The sequence below is a fragment of the Periplaneta americana genome, chromosome 2 (genome assembly GCF_040183065.1).
Source record: "Periplaneta americana isolate PAMFEO1 chromosome 2, P.americana_PAMFEO1_priV1, whole genome shotgun sequence".
Lineage (NCBI taxonomy): Eukaryota > Metazoa > Arthropoda > Insecta > Blattodea > Blattidae > Periplaneta > Periplaneta americana.
Genome location: NC_091118.1, coordinates 36,986,628 through 37,005,411, shown reverse-complemented (window position 1 = coordinate 37,005,411; position 18,784 = coordinate 36,986,628). Strand labels below are relative to the sequence as shown.

Genomic DNA, 18,784 nt, shown 5'->3' with positions numbered 1-18,784 from the left:
GGATGGGGATCACTGCCTCTTCCATAAACAGGCTGCACCTGGGCTCGAAAAGGCTATCAGGGGCAGAAAGAAAGAGAAGGAGAAGGGAAAGGGAAGCGATGTTGAGAGCCGGGAGCACTGCACACCCAGGCCCTTCATCTCTACCAACTGGTGTTGTGAGCGGAGCCGAACCAAAGACTCCCAAGAGGACTAGGTCTAGCACTGCCACTCCACCCTCGGCAGGGACTCAGCCTGTAAAGAGACTCAAGGGCATTGTTCCTGAAGTCTCTTACAGCGAGGCCTTAGCAACTTTTAAAATGGCTATCGTCGGGACATCATATCCTGCTGACAAGCTAATAGAAAGTGACATTGGTCACATTCAGGCAGTGATCCTGAGGGGATTAGACGGCGCGCAATCTGGCGAGCCTCTACCACTCCTCAGGACATTTTCATTACAGGATGGGGCCCTGATCTACTATTGTGAGGATCAGAACTCATGTTTATGGCTCCAGAAATGCCTTAATGGAACAACAATTAGGGATAATTTTGTTCTAAAGGTAATGGATGCCAAGGAACTACCCAAACCAGTTAAGGTAGCCTTTAGGACCCGGGATCTTACGACCTCGGATCCCGAGGTGCTGCTGAGACGAGTCCAACTACTCAATCAAGGGCTCTGCACAGAGCATTGGAAAGTGGTCAATAAGCAGACCGATCCAACTGGTCAGCGTTTAATTTTGCTGATAGACCAGGAATCGGCTGCAAAAATTTCAGAGAAGGGGCTGACCGCCTATACTGGGGTAGACAAGGGTCAATTCAAGATCCTACTCGACCCCAATAAAAAGGCGACTCAAGACGCTCAAGAGGCAGCTGCTGGAGTGGATGATTCTCTGGAGTCCATGGAGACTGGAATCCCGGAGGAAATTCCCGCTCAAGAGGCTGTATAAGTGAGTATTTTAATTGGGTAATTATGAAAGTAATTCAAATTAACCTTCACCATTGCAAGGCAGCTTCTGCCTTACTAAGCAAGAAACTGGCTAGTGAAAATATAGACATTGCTCTCATACAAGAACCATGGGTATACAGGGGATTTGTTAGGGGAGTTAATTGTACTGGAGGCACTCTTCACTGCCCCAATACTGACAATCCAAGAACTTGCACTTATGTTAGAGACTGGATGAATGCTTTGCTTAAAGTAGAGTTCTGTTCCAGGGATGTAACTACTATAGAGACGTCCATAAGGGAGGGGGGCAGAAAGAGGATTTTACAATTCTCATCTGCCTACCTTCCTTATGATGAACCTAACCCGCCATCGGAAACGGTGAGGAGACTTGTCTCCCACTGCAAGGAAACGGGTAAGGAACTCATCATAGGGACTGATGCCAATGCTCACCATATGCTGTGGGGAAGCTCTGACATCAATCCAAGGGGCGAACAGCTGCTGGAATATCTGGTAAGTACGGACCTGAATATTCTAAATAAAGGTAACGAACCAACTTTTGTTAATTCACAGAGAAGGGAAGTTATTGATCTAACGCTGGGGACTAAATTGATTGAGGACATCATATCCTGCTGACAAGCTAATAGAAAGTGACATTGGTCACATTCAGGCAGTGATCCTGAGGGGATTAGACGGCGCGCAATCTGGCGAGCCTCTACCACTCCTCAGGACATTTTCATTACAGGATGGGGCCCTGATCTACTATTGTGAGGATCAGAACTCATGTTTATGGCTCCAGAAATGCCTTAATGGAACAACAATTAGGGATAATTTTGTTCTAAAGGTAATGGATGCCAAGGAACTACCCAAACCAGTTAAGGTAGCCTTTAGGACCCGGGATCTTACGACCTCGGATCCCAAGGTGCTGCTGAGACGAGTCCAACTACTCAATCAAGGGCTCTGCACAGAGCATTGGAAAGTGGTCAATAAGCAGACCGATCCAACTGGTCAGCGTTTAATTTTGCTGATAGACCAGGAATCGGCTGCAAAAATTTCAGAGAAGGGGCTGACCGCCTATACTGGGGTAGACAAGGGTCAATTCAAGATCCTACTCGACCCCAATAAAAAGGCGACTCAAGACGCTCAAGAGGCAGCTGCTGGAGTGGATGATTCTCTGGAGTCCATGGAGACTGGAATCCCGGAGGAAATTCCCGCTCAAGAGGCTGTATAAGTGAGTATTTTAATTGGGTAATTATGAAAGTAATTCAAATTAACCTTCACCATTGCAAGGCAGCTTCTGCCTTACTAAGCAAGAAACTGGCTAGTGAAAATATAGACATTGCTCTCATACAAGAACCATGGGTATACAGGGGATTTGTTAGGGGAGTTAATTGTACTGGAGGCACTCTTCACTGCCCCAATACTGACAATCCAAGAACTTGCATTTATGTTAGAGACTGGATGAATGCTTTGCTTAAAGTAGAGTTCTGTTCCAGGGATGTAACTACTATAGAGACGTCCATAAGGGAGGGGGGCAGAAAGAGGATTTTACAATTCTCATCTGCCTACCTTCCTTATGATGAACCTAACCCGCCATCGGAAACGGTGAGGAGACTTGTCTCCCACTGCAAGGAAACGGGTAAGGAACTCATCATAGGGACTGATGCCAATGCTCACCATATGCTGTGGGGAAGCTCTGACATCAATCCAAGGGGCGAACAGCTGCTGGAATATCTGGTAAGTACGGACCTGAATATTCTAAATAAAGGTAACGAACCAACTTTTGTTAATTCACAGAGAAGGGAAGTTATTGATCTAACGCTGGGGACTAAATTGGTTGAGGACCTAGTTTCTAACTGGTACGTATCATCAGATACGTCTGCATCTGATCATAGATATATATACTTTAGAATTAAATCACAGATCACTAATCCAGTGATCATTAGGAACCCGAGGAATACCGACTGGGACGCATACAGGATGGACCTATCGGCATTGACAGCGGGTATATCAAGGGACATTCGTTCTATAATAGATGTGGAGTTTGCAGTTGACCAGTTGCAACAGTCAATTCTCCTATCATATTATAATAATTGCCATGCTAAGGTCGCAGGCTCGTCAAGACTGGTTCCTTGGTGGTCAAAAGAGCTAAGCAAACTTAGACGTAATACAAGGAAACTTTTCAAACTTGCTAGGAGAACTGGTGATTGGATTACCTATCAGAGGAACTCACCAGTTACAACAAGGCTATTCAGAAAGCAAAAAGGCAATCATGGAGGGAGCACTGCGAAGGGATCGAAAGTATTCCTAGCAGTGCCAGACTCGTGAAGCTAATGGCAAAAAGTGCTAACAGAAATGTTAGCACAATTAAACTGCAAGATGGCAGTTATACACAGTCTGGAAAAGAAACGTTGCTTCAATTAGCTAACGCACATTTTCCAGAATCAGAGGTAGTTAACAATGGTCGGATGGCTGATCAGGTGCGACCGGAACTGTTCCGATTGTGTTCGAGCTAGGAGGACTGGGCCCTGGTCAGGGATGTGATCACGTTAACTAAAATAAAATGGGCCATTTATTCTTTTGACCCATATAAATCAGCAGGACCTGACCAGATCATACCTGCACTGCTGCAACAAGGTATGGACTCTATACAGTCCATACTATGTAGCATCTACAGGATCTGCCTAGCCTCTGGATATGTTCCACAGGCATGGAGGCAGACCAAGGTTATATTTATACCTAAACCGGGGCGTCCAAGCTATGCCGTTGCGAAAGCATACCGCCCGATCAGTCTCTCCTCGTTTCTTTTAAAGACACTAGAGAGATTAGTGGATAGACATATTAGGGACAAGGTGTTGAAGGAATTTCCTTTACATAAGTACCAGTTTGCCTATCTACCTGGGAAATCTACAGAAGCAGCACTTCATCAGGTAGTCTCGTCTATCGAGAAGGGGCTGGCTTTTAAAGAAATTGCCATAGGAGCATTTCTGGATGTTGAAGGAGCGTTTGATAAAACTTCTTGCGAAGTAATACTAACAGCACTTCAAGAACACAATGTACCTCCGCTTATTTGCAAGTGGATACATTACATGTTAAAAAGCAGGCAAATTACCATGAGCTTGGTTGGGGAAACGCTCAGGATGTCTGTGGCTGGGGGCTGCCCACAGGGAGGCGTTCTTTCGCCTCTGCTGTGGGACCTAGTAGTGGATGCCTTGTTGCGGGAACTCAACGAGGCTGGGTATCTTGCCATTGGATATGCAGACGATATTGCTGCAATCGTAAAAGGGAAATTTCCCACCACAGTCGTTGGCGTGCTCCAAGTAGCACTGAAAAAGATTGAAAATTCGTGTAACAGAACTAAGCTTTCTGTTAATCCTAACAAGACGGTACTGGTACCTTTCACAAGGATGAGATCTGTGGGGAACCTTAGGGAACCCACACTCTTCGGTGAAAGAATACCATACTCTTCACAGGTTAAATACCTTATTCTATACAAGAAATTAACCTGGAAAGATCATTTAGATTATTGCATAGCCAAAGCATACAGGGTCTTTTGGACCTGTAGAAGGATGCTTGGCAAAACATGGGATCTAAAACCTAGGATTGTGTACTGGATATACATTACTATGGTTAGACCTATACTCTCTTATGCTGCACTTATGTGGTGGCCAAGAGTTAAATTAAGGAACTGTAGAACAGAACTCAACAAGTTGCAAAGAGTGTTCTGCATTTCAGTAACGGGAGCCTTCAGAATGACTCCTACAGCGGCAATTGAAATGCTAATAGGACTCACTCCTCTGTATATTTGGATTGAAGCTGAGGCCCTTAAGGCATTTCACAGAATTTGCCGTCAGACAAAGGTGTTCAATGTTGAACAGCTTAATCATCTCAAACTCCCTTGGGATAGGAGTGTCAGTGATGCCCTGAGCATGGAAACTGACATTCTAGAACCAAGGGTTTTGTTTGACAAAAAGTTCACAGTTACCTATCCAGAACGTAGTGAATGGAAGGACCGGACTAAACTGGTTAACAATAAGGGTCCAGTTTGGTATACTGATGGCTCCAAAACCAAATCAGGAACCGGGGCTGGATTGTTTGGCAATGGTACCAGACTTTCTTTTAGCCTAGGTCAATACGCCACTATCTTTCAGGCTGAGGTCTTTGCTATCTTAGCCAGTGTAAGGGAAAGTATTAGGAGGGGCTATTCAGGTAGACACATCCTTATACTTTCTGATAGCCAGGCGGCACTAAAGGTGATTGAATCGCCTTTGATCAAGTCGAAACTGGTACTGGAGTGCCGGAATACCCTCATGACACTGGCAAAGACTAACTCGGTTCATCTGAGGTGGGTACCAGGACATGCAAGGATTCATGGAAACGAGAGGGCAGATGAGGCTGCTAAAGATGGAGCTGAGACCCCATTTATAGGACCAGAACCTGTGTTGGGACTATCTTCAAGGCCAATTAAGCAGGTCATCAGGGATTGGGCTCACAGACGACATATTAGTTACTGGAACTCAATTAAGGGCTGTAATCACAGCAAGGCCCTTATCAAAGGTCTTGCAAGAACAAAATCGAATGAGCTGCTGAGATTTAGCAAAAAGCAGCTCTCTTGGGCAACAGGATTTCTTACAGAACACTGTGCCCTGAAGAAAAACTTATACAGGATGGGACTTATTACTGACCCACTGTGTATAAGATGTTCACAAGGAGATGAGTCAGTAACTCATCTGCTGTGCGTTTGTAATGCGCTTGCGCAACAAAGATCTCTCTTTTTTGGGAATCACTTTCCAAAACTTGAAGAGATCTCAAAGGTTCCAGTCCAAAGTTTGATACAGTTCATCAAGAACTTGAAACTTTTGGACTGAAAGGGATAAAAGACGGGGATGCGCAATAGATCTTATAGGTCGCAGTGCTTGGGCTGGAAGGAACACCCCTGTTAAATCTAATCTAATCTAATATATTTAATAGCACTAAAAATGGAAAAATAAATCTCCCAAGTAAAACCTATATGTTGCATACAGATATTAAACAAATGTGATACATAATTTTATTATACAGAGAGTGATTTATATAGAACTAACACATTTCTTTCTTTATTTCAAAACGAATGATGCTAGCCACAATTTGTTATACCTCAAAAGTAGAGTATCTTTGGGAGATTACTAACCTCTACTGGGTGTTCAGTTCAAAATGTGTCATTGCTCGCTGTATGCCGTCATGTGGCTAGCCGATGAGCCTAGAGAATTCAATCTTCCTACACTTCCGCAGAACCTAAGAGGCAGAAAAGTTGCCTAGCAAGTACGGCGTTCATTCTGAAGAGTACGTACCGATACGTACGGTAACGCCGGTAGTGGCAGGAATGTGAACTGTTTGGAAATACGTACTGTCGGGATATGGGGAGAGGGTTAAGACGATTACTTACGTATTTGTTGACATTACTAACTTCGACGGTCAACATGGACACGGAGCATTTGATTTGTGTTGTGGAATGTTACCGTACGCAACCGATGATAACAAATACCCTGCATACGACTTGCCGGCGCAAAACACAGTTCGAAAGAGGTTATGGTAGCACACAGACCGTATAGACCGCCATCTGTTGCTACGACGTTCAAGTTATACCGTACATGTTCTCAAGTTCAGATTGAAGAACGCCTTAAATAATAGGCAACTTCTCTAATATATAAGCTGAAACTCGCTTCAAATCGGTGACCCAACAACAGTGACGTCACGACACACTTTGAAATGAACACCCAGTATAGCAAAATTATGTTGAAAGTTCTTTATTTATTCGGCTGGAAATTCACTTAATGACCAGTTTTTAACCTCAAATTAAGCAGGAGTTTTGATTTCCTGTCACGAGAGGTGCAGATGTTTATTCTGTATATTTATTGTCATCAAAATCTTTTCGAGATCCATTCTTTCCAATTTACCAATCCCAGCATTGTGTTTGTTTGGGGGGGGGGGAAATTACGAACACCAAATTCTCTCTGGTGTGCCCTTTGAGTATCTGTAATTTTCTATTAGTTTCAATAAAAAATTAAAAAAAATGTCATTTTATTATTTTTTAAAGTTTTTTTAGGGTGCGAAATATGAGCGAAATTGCTTGTTTCCTTTACGAAATATTCACCGAAATCAGGATAAATAATCACCATAAAATCACACCCCTAGTGGTCAGTATTAGTGTTGTGGTTGTTTATTCTGGAAGTGCTGGTAATAATGCTGAAAAGTCTACATAAAATATTCCAGAAAACTTAAGGGTCTACAAAATGAATTGGCAAGTAACGTGATGTAAACAGACGGTAGAGTATTGCTTTGCAAGGCCTGTTAAAAAATGTTGGAAGTGAAAAATGATTACCAAAAGATTCATCTTTGTCTGCTGAGCAATTACCGTCATTTAGATGTGCTCCAACAACACAGTGCGGGTGGAAGAAAAAAATCGTCTTGAGGAGCAAAAGACTTCGTTTTTCAATTTAGAACCTCTATCAAGTGTTGGTTGTGAATTGCAATTCAGTACTGATATTAGGCAACAAAACAGTTTAGCTTCACTTTCTAAGGAAAGAAGTAAGTTTATACAGTAGAACCTCTATTATCCATGGTAATGAAGGAGATGGACTGAACGGTTAATCGAAAAAAATCGGATAATATGTACCATGAAATATTTTCATAAATTAAGCATATAATACTTTGTTTCATAATTTGAAATTCCTACCATACTGCAACTGTTGGTTAAAATGTTATGTTTTATTTAACGACGCTCGCAACTGTAGAGGTTATATCAGCGTCGCCGGATGTGCCGGAATTTTGTCCCGCAGGAGTTCTTTTACATGCCAGTAAATCTACTGACATGAGCCTGTCGCATTTAAGCACACTTAAATGCCATCGACCTGGCCCGGGATCGAACCTGAAACCTTGGGCATAGAAGGCCAGCTGCAACTATTGGTGTCTTCATACTACACAATATACAATGGTATGCTGGTTATAATGAAAACAGTGAAATACAATAATACGTACTATTTTTCTTATTCTATTAAATTGCGTATATTTCTAATGGCAATCTTGTATTCTGATGCGCTATGAGCCACAGGTTTTCCTTTCCCAAACAGCTCAATTTGTTTTCTTTGGACATTTTGCACAGAATGACTAAATGATGCATAGGTTTGCAGTTGTGCGAAAGTTCTTGGGGTAATTTCTTTCAAAGCTGATAGTGACTATTTTACAAGTTGTGAAAAAACCTCCTTCCAAAAGTGTTTCTACTGCCGGTAACAGTAGCATTCCTACTATATACTCTGTAACGGGAAAGGCTGGTAATAACCTTCCGTAGAACAAATGCATGTTAACGTATTGTACAGTACTCAGTATTTTTCTGCAGCAAAAAAAAAAAAAAAAAAAAAAAAAAAAAAAAAAAAAAAAAAAAAAATAGCGAGAGAGAGAGACAGATAATCCACCAATCGGTTAATAGGGTGACAGATAATCGAGGTTCTACTGTAATAGTACATTATGCAACGAGCCTATAATGATAGTAATTAAGAAGCGAGTATGGATGTTTACGAAACAAGCGCAAGCGAGTTTCATAATTTTCATACGAGCTTCTTAATTACCATTATAGGCGAGTTTCATACCACTTTTTATGCTCGACCATATTTTTAACTTGAAATTATTCAGATGTATACATTTTATTTGTATCTGACAAGATCGGAAGTGACCTTGTTCTAGGTCGTGAATTGTGAGATGTGCGCAGACGCGAAAGTATTGATTTTTTCCGAGGAACAATAATGTCACTGACCTTGATGTAATCCCGTTAAACTTGATATAACCTTGATTATTGAATTCGACATTGAAAAACGAGATGACAAATTGAATTTATTTGAATATTATTCACAATTAACGCTAATTATTATAGTAACAGAACATAACCTTCTGCGACAGTAATGGATTTCCAGCCTCTGTGACTTTTCGCTAATTCTCTTTCGATTGCATATCCGAGAATAATCGATACTTGCGGTTTTATAATGGTACAAAGCTGACTTGTCATTGGCTGAACATCTGTAAGCTGAGTTGTATTTGGCTGAAAACACCTGTACTTTAATGAGTAGGTGTACTTTAATGACATGCATTAAAGGACTGCTACCAGGTGTATAATTACTACATTTCGGCATGGTCGAGCATAAAATTATTATTAAAATTATGGTTTATTTAATGATGCTCGCAACTGCAGAGGTTATATCAACTTTGCCACTATGCCGGAATTTTGTCCCACAGGAGTTCTTTTACATGCCAGTAAATCTACTGACATGAGCCTGTCGCATTTAAACACACTTAAATGCCATTGACCTAGGCTAGAATCGAACCTGCAACCTCGAGCACAAAAGACCAGTGCTATACCGACTATGCTACCTAGGCCAACAAGTAAGTTTATATTCACTTAATACCTGTACTCTAGTTAGTTTTGATTTAATACTGCATATTTTTAACTTCCTTAGGTCAAAACTGCATGGGGATTAGTAGGATTTTAGAGCATGAACTTCCAGGCCCTATTCATCAAATAATGATGCATAACTTGGAATGATAACATACAAGTGTCAACAAAAATTAAAACTAACTATGTAAACTCTATCCTAAGGAAAATAAGTGTGCAAGTCTTCTTTTAATTTTTACATTTATATTCTGCTCTTGTTCCCACAGTGAGAATTTATCCTTAGATGAATTAATTAACAAAATGAAATAAAAAAAAAAACCAAGTGATTCACAGGATCCCTGTAAATGCGTGAAACGTTTATGCTCTCTGTTGGGTGTTATTGTGATATTCAGATTTTTAAGAAACTGGTTATTATTTATTTAAAGGGATTGCGAATATGACAGAGTGAAATAAATTTAATGCAATTTATGTGCTGTGTTATTAATGATTATTTTCCTTTTGCTTCTTTATTGGATATATACCACATATATGTATGAGTATTTACAATGGAATTACTGGGTCGATTTCTAAAACGAGGTCTAGACCATGACCATGGCTTTAAACCGCGTTTGGATTTATAAAACAAGGTCTTTTTCATTTTTCTGAGCCATGGCTCGAAACCGTGGTCTGAAGCAGAGACCACAGCTGGGTTAGGTTTAAAACCATGGCTTCATGTATACAAGATGGAGGAAGTAGATCAGCTGGATGACTATCAAAGGAAAATTTGTGACAACGAATATTGAATCCAGGATTAGAGTATGAGAGACAAGAATAATCCTTTTTAACTATATAACGACGATAATTCGATTTTCGAAGGAATCAACGCAAAATTTAGCAAGAATGCTAAATAATAATCTGCAATGAAATGCAAGAGGTGGCGGGTTGATAATTTTTTTAAACCTTCTTGTTGCTTTGAGGGAAGTAAAATATAATAATTTACATTAATCATGCCTTTATGCCTATAAGATGATATAACTTAGTCTTTCCAGTAGTTTTGGACATTTTATTTAATACTCGAAAATGATGTGGGCCTACAAGAATATGAAGAAAACGTGATTTTGTCTTCTTATTTTAAGTTTTATGCTACTGGGGCTTTCCACGTAGTATTATATGTGAAAATAGAACCATACTACATTTTAGTTTCTATTGAAATTGTAATCCAGTTAATATTTAGGTTAGGCCTATTCATCCTTTGAAGCGGGTTTTCAGGTAGTTAATGTTGGTAGTAGTTATGAACAAATGACAAACTACAACATAAACGTGTGCTAATTATTTGGGCAATATAATTCTAGTACCTAAAAATCCGTTCCCTATTAAATTTTTAAATAATGTTAGTATTTAAACGCACATATTATTTTCTGTAAATTAGTAAATATAACAATACCTTAGCTGAGAAAAAAAGAATGTGACTTACTGCAATTCAATAAAAATATCAATCCTGATGTTCATTTCTTTCTAATATCGACTGTTTACAAGAATAAAAATCGATTCTAAGCTGTGTTGCCATATATAAAACCCACGAACCTCGGTTTCTTCTCAAGCCGCGTCTCGACTTCGTTTTAGAAATCACGTAAGGATTCAGACCTCGATCGCGGTTTAAAAGCCGAGGTTTGGAACCACGATTTCGTCTGTGTTTTAGAAATCGACCCACTGTGTTTCATCTGAATTGTTTGTTGAAGAGCCCTTAGCATGGGCCTATTATAAGAGAAATAAAAAGTATAATTCATGCAAGAAAGTAAGTCTATCCCTCTAGCAAACATCATATCAATACAAGAGTCTGATCCATTGCTAAGCAAGTGATATCAGATGTTGAAACTTCCGTAATGTATTATCCATTTGACCTCTGTGCATAAACATTTCACCTTAAAAATTAAATGTACTGTAAAATCTTGCTGAATACGCAAATACCTCAGACTACCAGAATATTCTTGACATGATATAACACTCAGCTAGCTATAATAAGTTTTAGATCTAGATTTTAGGAATCTAAACAAACATTATTAATACTAAATGGATTTTGTTGAATACCGAAAAAATAAAAAAAAAAACTTACATTATTATTATTAACTATTATTTTAATTTTTTGGTTGCAGGAACATGGTAAATGTCTGCCATTAAATGTGTGAGTAGATGTGAAAGGATGATTAAGAAACGCGTTTTCCTTGCTCATCTACTCAGAATTTAATTTTCTACAATAATAAATTATTTCAATATATCAATACTAAACTCTCGCACACATTCACACAAACAGATAAAATGTGTAAAACTAAACATTCATTCCAAGAAGTCATACTTGCTCACAATAATAATAAAAATAAAATAAAATCTTAATTTCTTTTATCTCCATAATGTCAACTGTCAAGCATTTCCAACATTTCAAAGTCTTTTTAACTTAGCTACCACGTCTGTACACAAAACTCACTTTCAGAAATCCAAAAGAAAGATCAACGAAAACAATGCAAAGCAAGATTATTCAGTCTGTGATAAATGGCAAGATAGTGCATGCAAAGAAGTAATTCAAACAAAGCAACAACAGTTTAAGATGAACATTAAAAAGAGCAGGAAAGGCAATGCAGATATTATTCAAGTAATGGTTATAAGCTGCACTATTACCCTAATGGCTAGAGCAATGGCTCTCCAAGTTGAAGGCCTTGTTTCAAAACTGGCGAGTCTAAGTGAAATATGTGGCAAACAGAGATGGTGTTCGAGCAGATTTTTCGGAGGTGTTAAGCATTTCTCCTGCTATCCCACCATTTCTTTATGATCAGCACAATAGGAAGTAACCATGGTGATCCTTGGAGATACTGCCACTGCCGGAGTCTTCAGGTATGAAAACCAATCTAGCAAGGAATGGGTTCGGCTATGTATTAACAAAAGGACAAAATTTGATGAAAGAGAATTTTCGACCTTACTCAGTCACTTTGGTCAGTGGGAAAAGATTTGCAGTAGCATAATAGGCAGTTGATACACCTCAGCTTGCTATACATGCTCATATCTGCCAAGAGCACAGCATTCATTAGTCATAGGTATTATTGACCAAACTTGATTTATTCAATAGTAGAATTTTAACTATCTAATTCAATCAACAGTTTCCAAATGGTTTTTAATTTTTCATATTGATTTGCAAGAATTCAATCACTTCTTTGCGAATTATGGGAATTGATACCTCAGATGACATATAACAGATTGATTAGCCTTATGGGCTTTGAAGGCAACAACTTTTATCAATTTTACTAAGCTGCCATCTAGTGACTGCAAAAGAAATCACGTTATAACTCTCATTTGAATTGCATGGAGCAACTGTACTTCCATTTAGCAGTTGTTACCAATCGACAGTGGCAATCCTGGTGGTTGTTCTTTTTCAGATGTTACCGTTTTTAACATAGAGATGGCCAATCTGTTATATGTGTGATCAGGGTTGATACTTTCGAATAATAGTTTCTATTTGATAATTTTAGTTTAGAGCAAGTGTGGGTCAGCAACCTTCTGAGTGTTGTGATAAAATTAATACTCTACTCTACTATAAAGTGACCTGATATGTTAATCTAATTTTTAAAATTACATTTTCTAAGGTTAAAATAAAAATACATATTAATAGCTATACAGGTACAGAATAAATTAAATAATACACCTTTTTGAAGCAAAAAAGAAATGGAAGACAAAAAAAATCTTTAAAGATAAAATCATCGAATACAGGTATAAGTGGTAACAACATTTGGAATGGATGAACGAAAATTCGTTATCTTCATCTTTTATTTTTTCAAATGTCACCAGGTTGTCACTCGACATTTCTGGTCTCTCCTGGCAATGGCTTATTTGTAACCCACTTCTGAGGTTGGGGCACCTGGTAGGCAGAGTTACATTGTCCTCGATGATATGATAAGATGACTATGAATGTATGGTGCCAGAAGAGGTCTTAAATCTAAACTTAATCTAATTTCCAGATCATGGACGAACACAGGAACAATTCCTTTTAAGGAAAAATTCCTATGTTCTAACCGGGAATCGAACCCGGGACCTCATGAACTGTAACCAAAAGATCTGACCACTAGACTATGAGGCTGGTCAAAATTCGTTACCTAAATGTGCAAATAAATGTAAGCCTATGATGGGCAATAGTAGTATTGGATGGCCTAAAAAGTGGTGGTCAGACAAATTTATTCTATGATTCCGTAACATGGTGTTCAGGTTTAAAACTGATCATAAATTAAGAATAGTGGGGTCAGGGGCGTATTTTGCGGGCTACCAGCGGTAGCCCAAGGATATTACAAAAGAAAAAGTTTATAATATAACATAATGTAATAATTTTGTATTATTAGTTTTACCATAGTAATTAAAATTAAAGTAATTGTTAGATATATTTTGTGTAATAATAGGGTCAGCGGTAGCCCAAACCCTTTAACCAGTATACGCCACTGAGTGGGGTTCATGTGAAATTAGTTTCTAAAAAGCTAATATATGGCAGTCTTTTCAATGTTGCCAACTGTTATCAGATATCACCAAAGAAAGTAAAATTGTAATGCTAGATACGAAAACAATAATATTTATTTATTTATGACTGATCTAATATTAAAATAAATTTTGTCTGGCAACACGAAATTCATTAGTTTGAGTGAACAGTTTATGATTCATGAAACATAACCTAAAAATTTATTTTGTTTGTCCCCACGAAATGATTAGTAACAAACTCCGAAAATCTATTACCACTTTAAAATATACCGGTATACTATTTATTAATTGCTGATACATTAATATTAATATTATTAATTACGTTCAAATTTCAAATAACGCTTCCTAGTAACTTTCATTTTATGAACACTGACAGAAAAACGATGCTGTCAAAGTAATAGGAAGTTACTGGCAGTTATAGTATTTGTCAGTATCGAAAAAAAAAAAAAAACTTGACAACTACAAAATCACTAGCATGTGTAGTAATAGAGGAGAAAAATGGTTAGATTTTACCCATAGGCAATAAAGTGAAAAGACCCGGACTATAAACTAGGACACACGTACTGGCCATTTACAAAACAGAAGAGCTTTGATTATCGATCATCTGACCAATATGGGATAGCATGTGGGTACCACACCTATCACATAGCCATTGAATATGATTCACTACATATTGTAATACCCAACTTTCCTCACCAATCTGAATGTTCATAAGAAAATATCTTATCCCATGAAGACTCAAACTACCCACATTCCGTATTGCCAATCCAAAGCAGGACACCTTAGGGCATGAAGCCACAGCAAGGAACCATTCACTATTTACGATCTTTAAATTTGATTATCATCGAAATTCTAATTATAGTTTTCTTTTTGCAAGATAATGTACCAATACATTTCACTTGGATGATTAACATTAAAACAATCTTGATCATCTAGTCACATGCCAGTTGTTAATTTCAATATCAAAGTCAGCAAACAAACATGGCGTCCCAATGAAATGTGACTTGGTTGTTTATTTGTTAAGATTTTCAGTTAAAATTTATTTTCATTACATTAAATCAATGTGATAGTTTTAAGTACTGGTACTTCTTTTAATACACTCACTGACACAAAAAGTGAAATACTTCAATTATTTTTTTTAATTTAATAGAAATGGCTGTATGTCTGCGAGTAAAAAAACCAACTGAATTGTAAATTAAACGAAATGTCAGTGAAATGTCGGTATATTATTGTGCTAACCAAAATATGTTGAAGTGTTTTTTTGCTTTTTGTGCTGGTCAGTGTACATAATTTTGTTCAAAAAATATAATCTACAAGAAAGCTGTTCATATGTGACTAGATTTTATTTTTGGACCAAATTGTCACTATAACATGGGGTTCAAAATAATTTGAATATTGTCATTTTGGTAACTGTGGCAGTTTTGTACAATGAATATAAGACAATAATCGAAACTCAACTGTAACAATTATTGTTGAACGAATAGTAGCAGCAAAATGTTAATCACATCTGACTATCGCTGCTCCTTTCTGCTCTTTTTCTACACTCATGACATTAAAAATCGCCTGTGTACATGTATGGTACACATGCCATAGGTTGCCGACCCCTGGTATAAAACTTCTTGCATGTAAAAACAAAAATGACCATTCCTGCTTGTAATACATTAAACAATATTACAGCACTGAAGATAAACACGAAGTGAAGCAACAGACAGAAATGCAACAGAAAATTGTAGAATTCTCTACATATAATAGTTCATACGATTCTCTGAATCAAGTATAAAAATATACAATCCTACCAGAAATAGGTAGTTTGTCTGCTTAGGTAATGATTACCCAAATAAACAACTTCTTACCAGCTTAATCTCAACATATCCATAATTCGCTGTGATTAAAGCGGTCCCCACACCCACACCGAAACCCCACAATCATAACAGTCTTCATAGACAAGATGAAGAAGAAAGAGAGTAAAAAAAAATACTGTATTGTTGTCACACATGCTCCCAAGATTCCACGCTTGAGCTGTTTGAGATGGACGAAGTCTTGCTAGATTCTCTCCTTAGTGGAGGGAGGTCAAAATGCCACTGATCACTCATGTTGATCATGTTGGTGTACTGATCAAGAGGTGGATGTGCTCTGATTCCATATGTTGTTGGTCGCTTTTCTGGAGAGTGTGACAGCATCATTTTCAGCAAGTCGAACTGAGAAAAAATTGTTCTATTACTGAGGTACATGATAAGCAAGGATTATGCAAAAACGTTCTGTAGCATCTATTGTAAATAACTTAAGGAAAGTAAGGCAATCCTTTGAAAGAGAAATTTGTGCTGTAAATTCTTAGACTGTCTTCTGTTATGTAAGGCTGGAATTGACAAAAATCGTAAGAATAAGTCGTGTATAGAGCCATAGGAAAAATGCAAATATTGTGCAGTATTATGGACAATTGAATCGCTTATTTCAGAAACCAGTCAAGCGCCAAGTTAGCCAATTGTGGGAAAATAAAGAAAACTGTCTAGCATCAAACTACATGGTTTGGTAGTGGTTTTAATATTTTTTGCTGAAAGTAGTATATATTTCAATACTTTTTATCTAAGGAAAATTATTTTGTGCATTTTAACTTAGTTGTAAAAAGTACGAAAAAGTTTTTCACTTAACTGGTTTCTGCAATAAACGAGCAGTGCAAACATATTTTCATGGCATAATTCTCGAATTTATGACTTGAGGCTTTCCGGCGTTTGATATAGAATAACTCTTCTCGGGTTCTCAGCCAGGTGAGTTGGAGATTAGCTTCCAAGCTTTCGACGGCTAGCTCTGCCATCTTCTTCAGGGATGAGAAGAGTTATTCCAATTCTCGAATGGTTTACGATTTTGTTATAAAACTCATATTTTTTAAAGGAAATGTGTAATCTCTTTAGGGGTAGTATTTTCAAGTAATAACTGACAAATTCTCCCTAATCTGTTATGTGAAATATCATGGATTTTCATAAACACATTCTTGCAAGCATGTTTCAGTACACCACCAGTCCTTAAATTATAATTGTAAGAATGAGATCTTTTAAAAGTGCCTTCATTAACATTTTCATTGCCTAACTCTTGCTCTGGACCTTGATTTTTACGTATACACTTAACTTCAGTAACCTCAACCAAAGTCTGAATGTAGGGGTATCTTGAGAGTTTTTATTTTCCAGAGAATGAAAATACTTTCATGTTTCATTTATCAGTTCCTCATTAATGTTGTTGTTGTTTTCTAATGCCAGGCGTTTGACAATAAAGTCATTTGACCTCTTGCACTCCAATATTTTTCAAAGATATTATCATGACTAGCCACTGAAGCACAGATTTTGAGGTGTTCCAAATCCATTTCTTGGTTTGAGTTGCACAATGGGCAGTTAGGGGACTGATATATTCCAATTCTATGCAGGTGTCTGGCCAAACAATCATGGCCTGTTGCCAATCTAAATGCAGCTACAGACGATTTTCGTGGTAAATCGGGAATTAACTGTGGATTTTGATGCAGAGAGTTCCATTTTTTCCCTTCGGATTGAGTTATCAAATTTTGTTTGTTGAAGTCTAAGTATGTAGATTTAATAAATCTCTTCACAGAGTAATACATAGATTTAGTAACAGGTCGTAAGTAGCAGTGCTGCCCTTCTTTGCTAAAGCATCCGCATTCTCGTTTCCCAGGATTCCACAATGGGATGGTATCCATTGGAATACAATTCTTTTATTGAGTGATAATAATTGAGAGAGCATTTTAGTTATTTCTGCTGTTTGAGATCAAGGTGTGTGTTTAGAGACGATTGATAGAATAATTGATGTGGCATAGAAGATTCCTGAGACATTCACTTATTGCAGTGATTTCACCATCAAAACTTGTTGTTCCATATCCAAGAGATCTATAAAGTGAGAAGAGACAGCACGTAACACCTGCACCGGCACCTTGTTCTCTGGAGATCAAGGATCCGTCGATGTATAAATGAAGCCAGTTTTGTGGAGGGTACCTAACATTAATTGTCTCTAAAGACAATTGTTTCAGCATTTCAGTGTTTACTTCTGATTTCAGTATTTCTTGTGTTAAATTTAGATTATATTCTATATTTAATAGAGTTAAACGGTTTGGTTTAATTTGTAAGTTTTCTTTTAAATTCGGGATATTGATTTTCTGTTTTAATTCTTGAACAATGGATATGAAACTTTTTTGAGTTTTCAATCTACAGAGAGGACTGTATGGATGCCAATTGTTACCTGGTAATCTGGTAAGTTTTTCATATTGAATCAGTGCTTTTTCTTCTATTGTCATTTTGATGCTGTTAATATTAGTGAGGAATCTCATAGAATCTATTGGCGTTGTTTTGATTCCGCCAGTAATGAGTCTGAGAGCTTGGTTTTGAACATATTCTATGTCGTTTATGAAAGGTGAAGTAATTAAAATTTCTACGCAGTATGTCAGCACTGGCTGTATAAACATTTTGTATGTAGTGTTCAAAGTATTCCTAGAGCATCCCCATTTCTTTCCTGCTAGTCTTTTTAGAAAGGAGAATCTTTTACGAGCTTTTTCAGAAATGTATTTCAAATGGTTGCTCCATGTTAACTTACTATCGAAAATAACTCCAAGATATTTGGATTCATAAGTCATAGGAAGGTGTTGGCCATTGTATTGGATATTGAATTCTCTTTCTTTTTTACCGAGTGAAAATATTTGGTAGTTACTTTTGCTTAAATTGAGTGTCATCAAATTTGATGTATTGCATTCATGTAGTTGATTTAGAGCTTTAAGAGCATAATTTTGAATTTTGTCTCTATGTCTGTAAGATCTGGAAGTCCACAAATCTATATCATCTGCAAATAGTGCTGTTTTCATGTTTGATTCCTCTAACAGGGAGGGTAAGTCATTTATATAAATATTGAATAAAGTTGTGCTGAGGACAGCGCCCTGAGGTAGACCTCGATATGTTTGTCTGTAA

At 37.6% G+C, this 18,784-nt stretch overlaps 1 protein-coding gene across 8 annotated transcripts in view; it reads right to left on the bottom strand.

Annotated features, from left to right (window-relative positions):
• Window positions 1-18,784, bottom strand: part of PEK (pancreatic eIF-2alpha kinase) — a 147,966-nt gene that overhangs the window by 58,955 nt on the left and 70,227 nt on the right. Inside the window, exon 17 of one of the 8 annotated variants that reach the window (XM_069815485.1) lies at window positions 9,562-16,024. The exons of the other annotated variants lie outside the window; for them this stretch is intronic. Coding sequence (XP_069671586.1) covers window positions 15,815-16,024 — 210 coding nt within the window. The 3' untranslated portion in view covers window positions 9,562-15,814. Of the gene's footprint in view, window positions 1-9,561; window positions 16,025-18,784 lie in introns of those variants that run through there. 8 annotated transcript variants of the gene reach the window in all.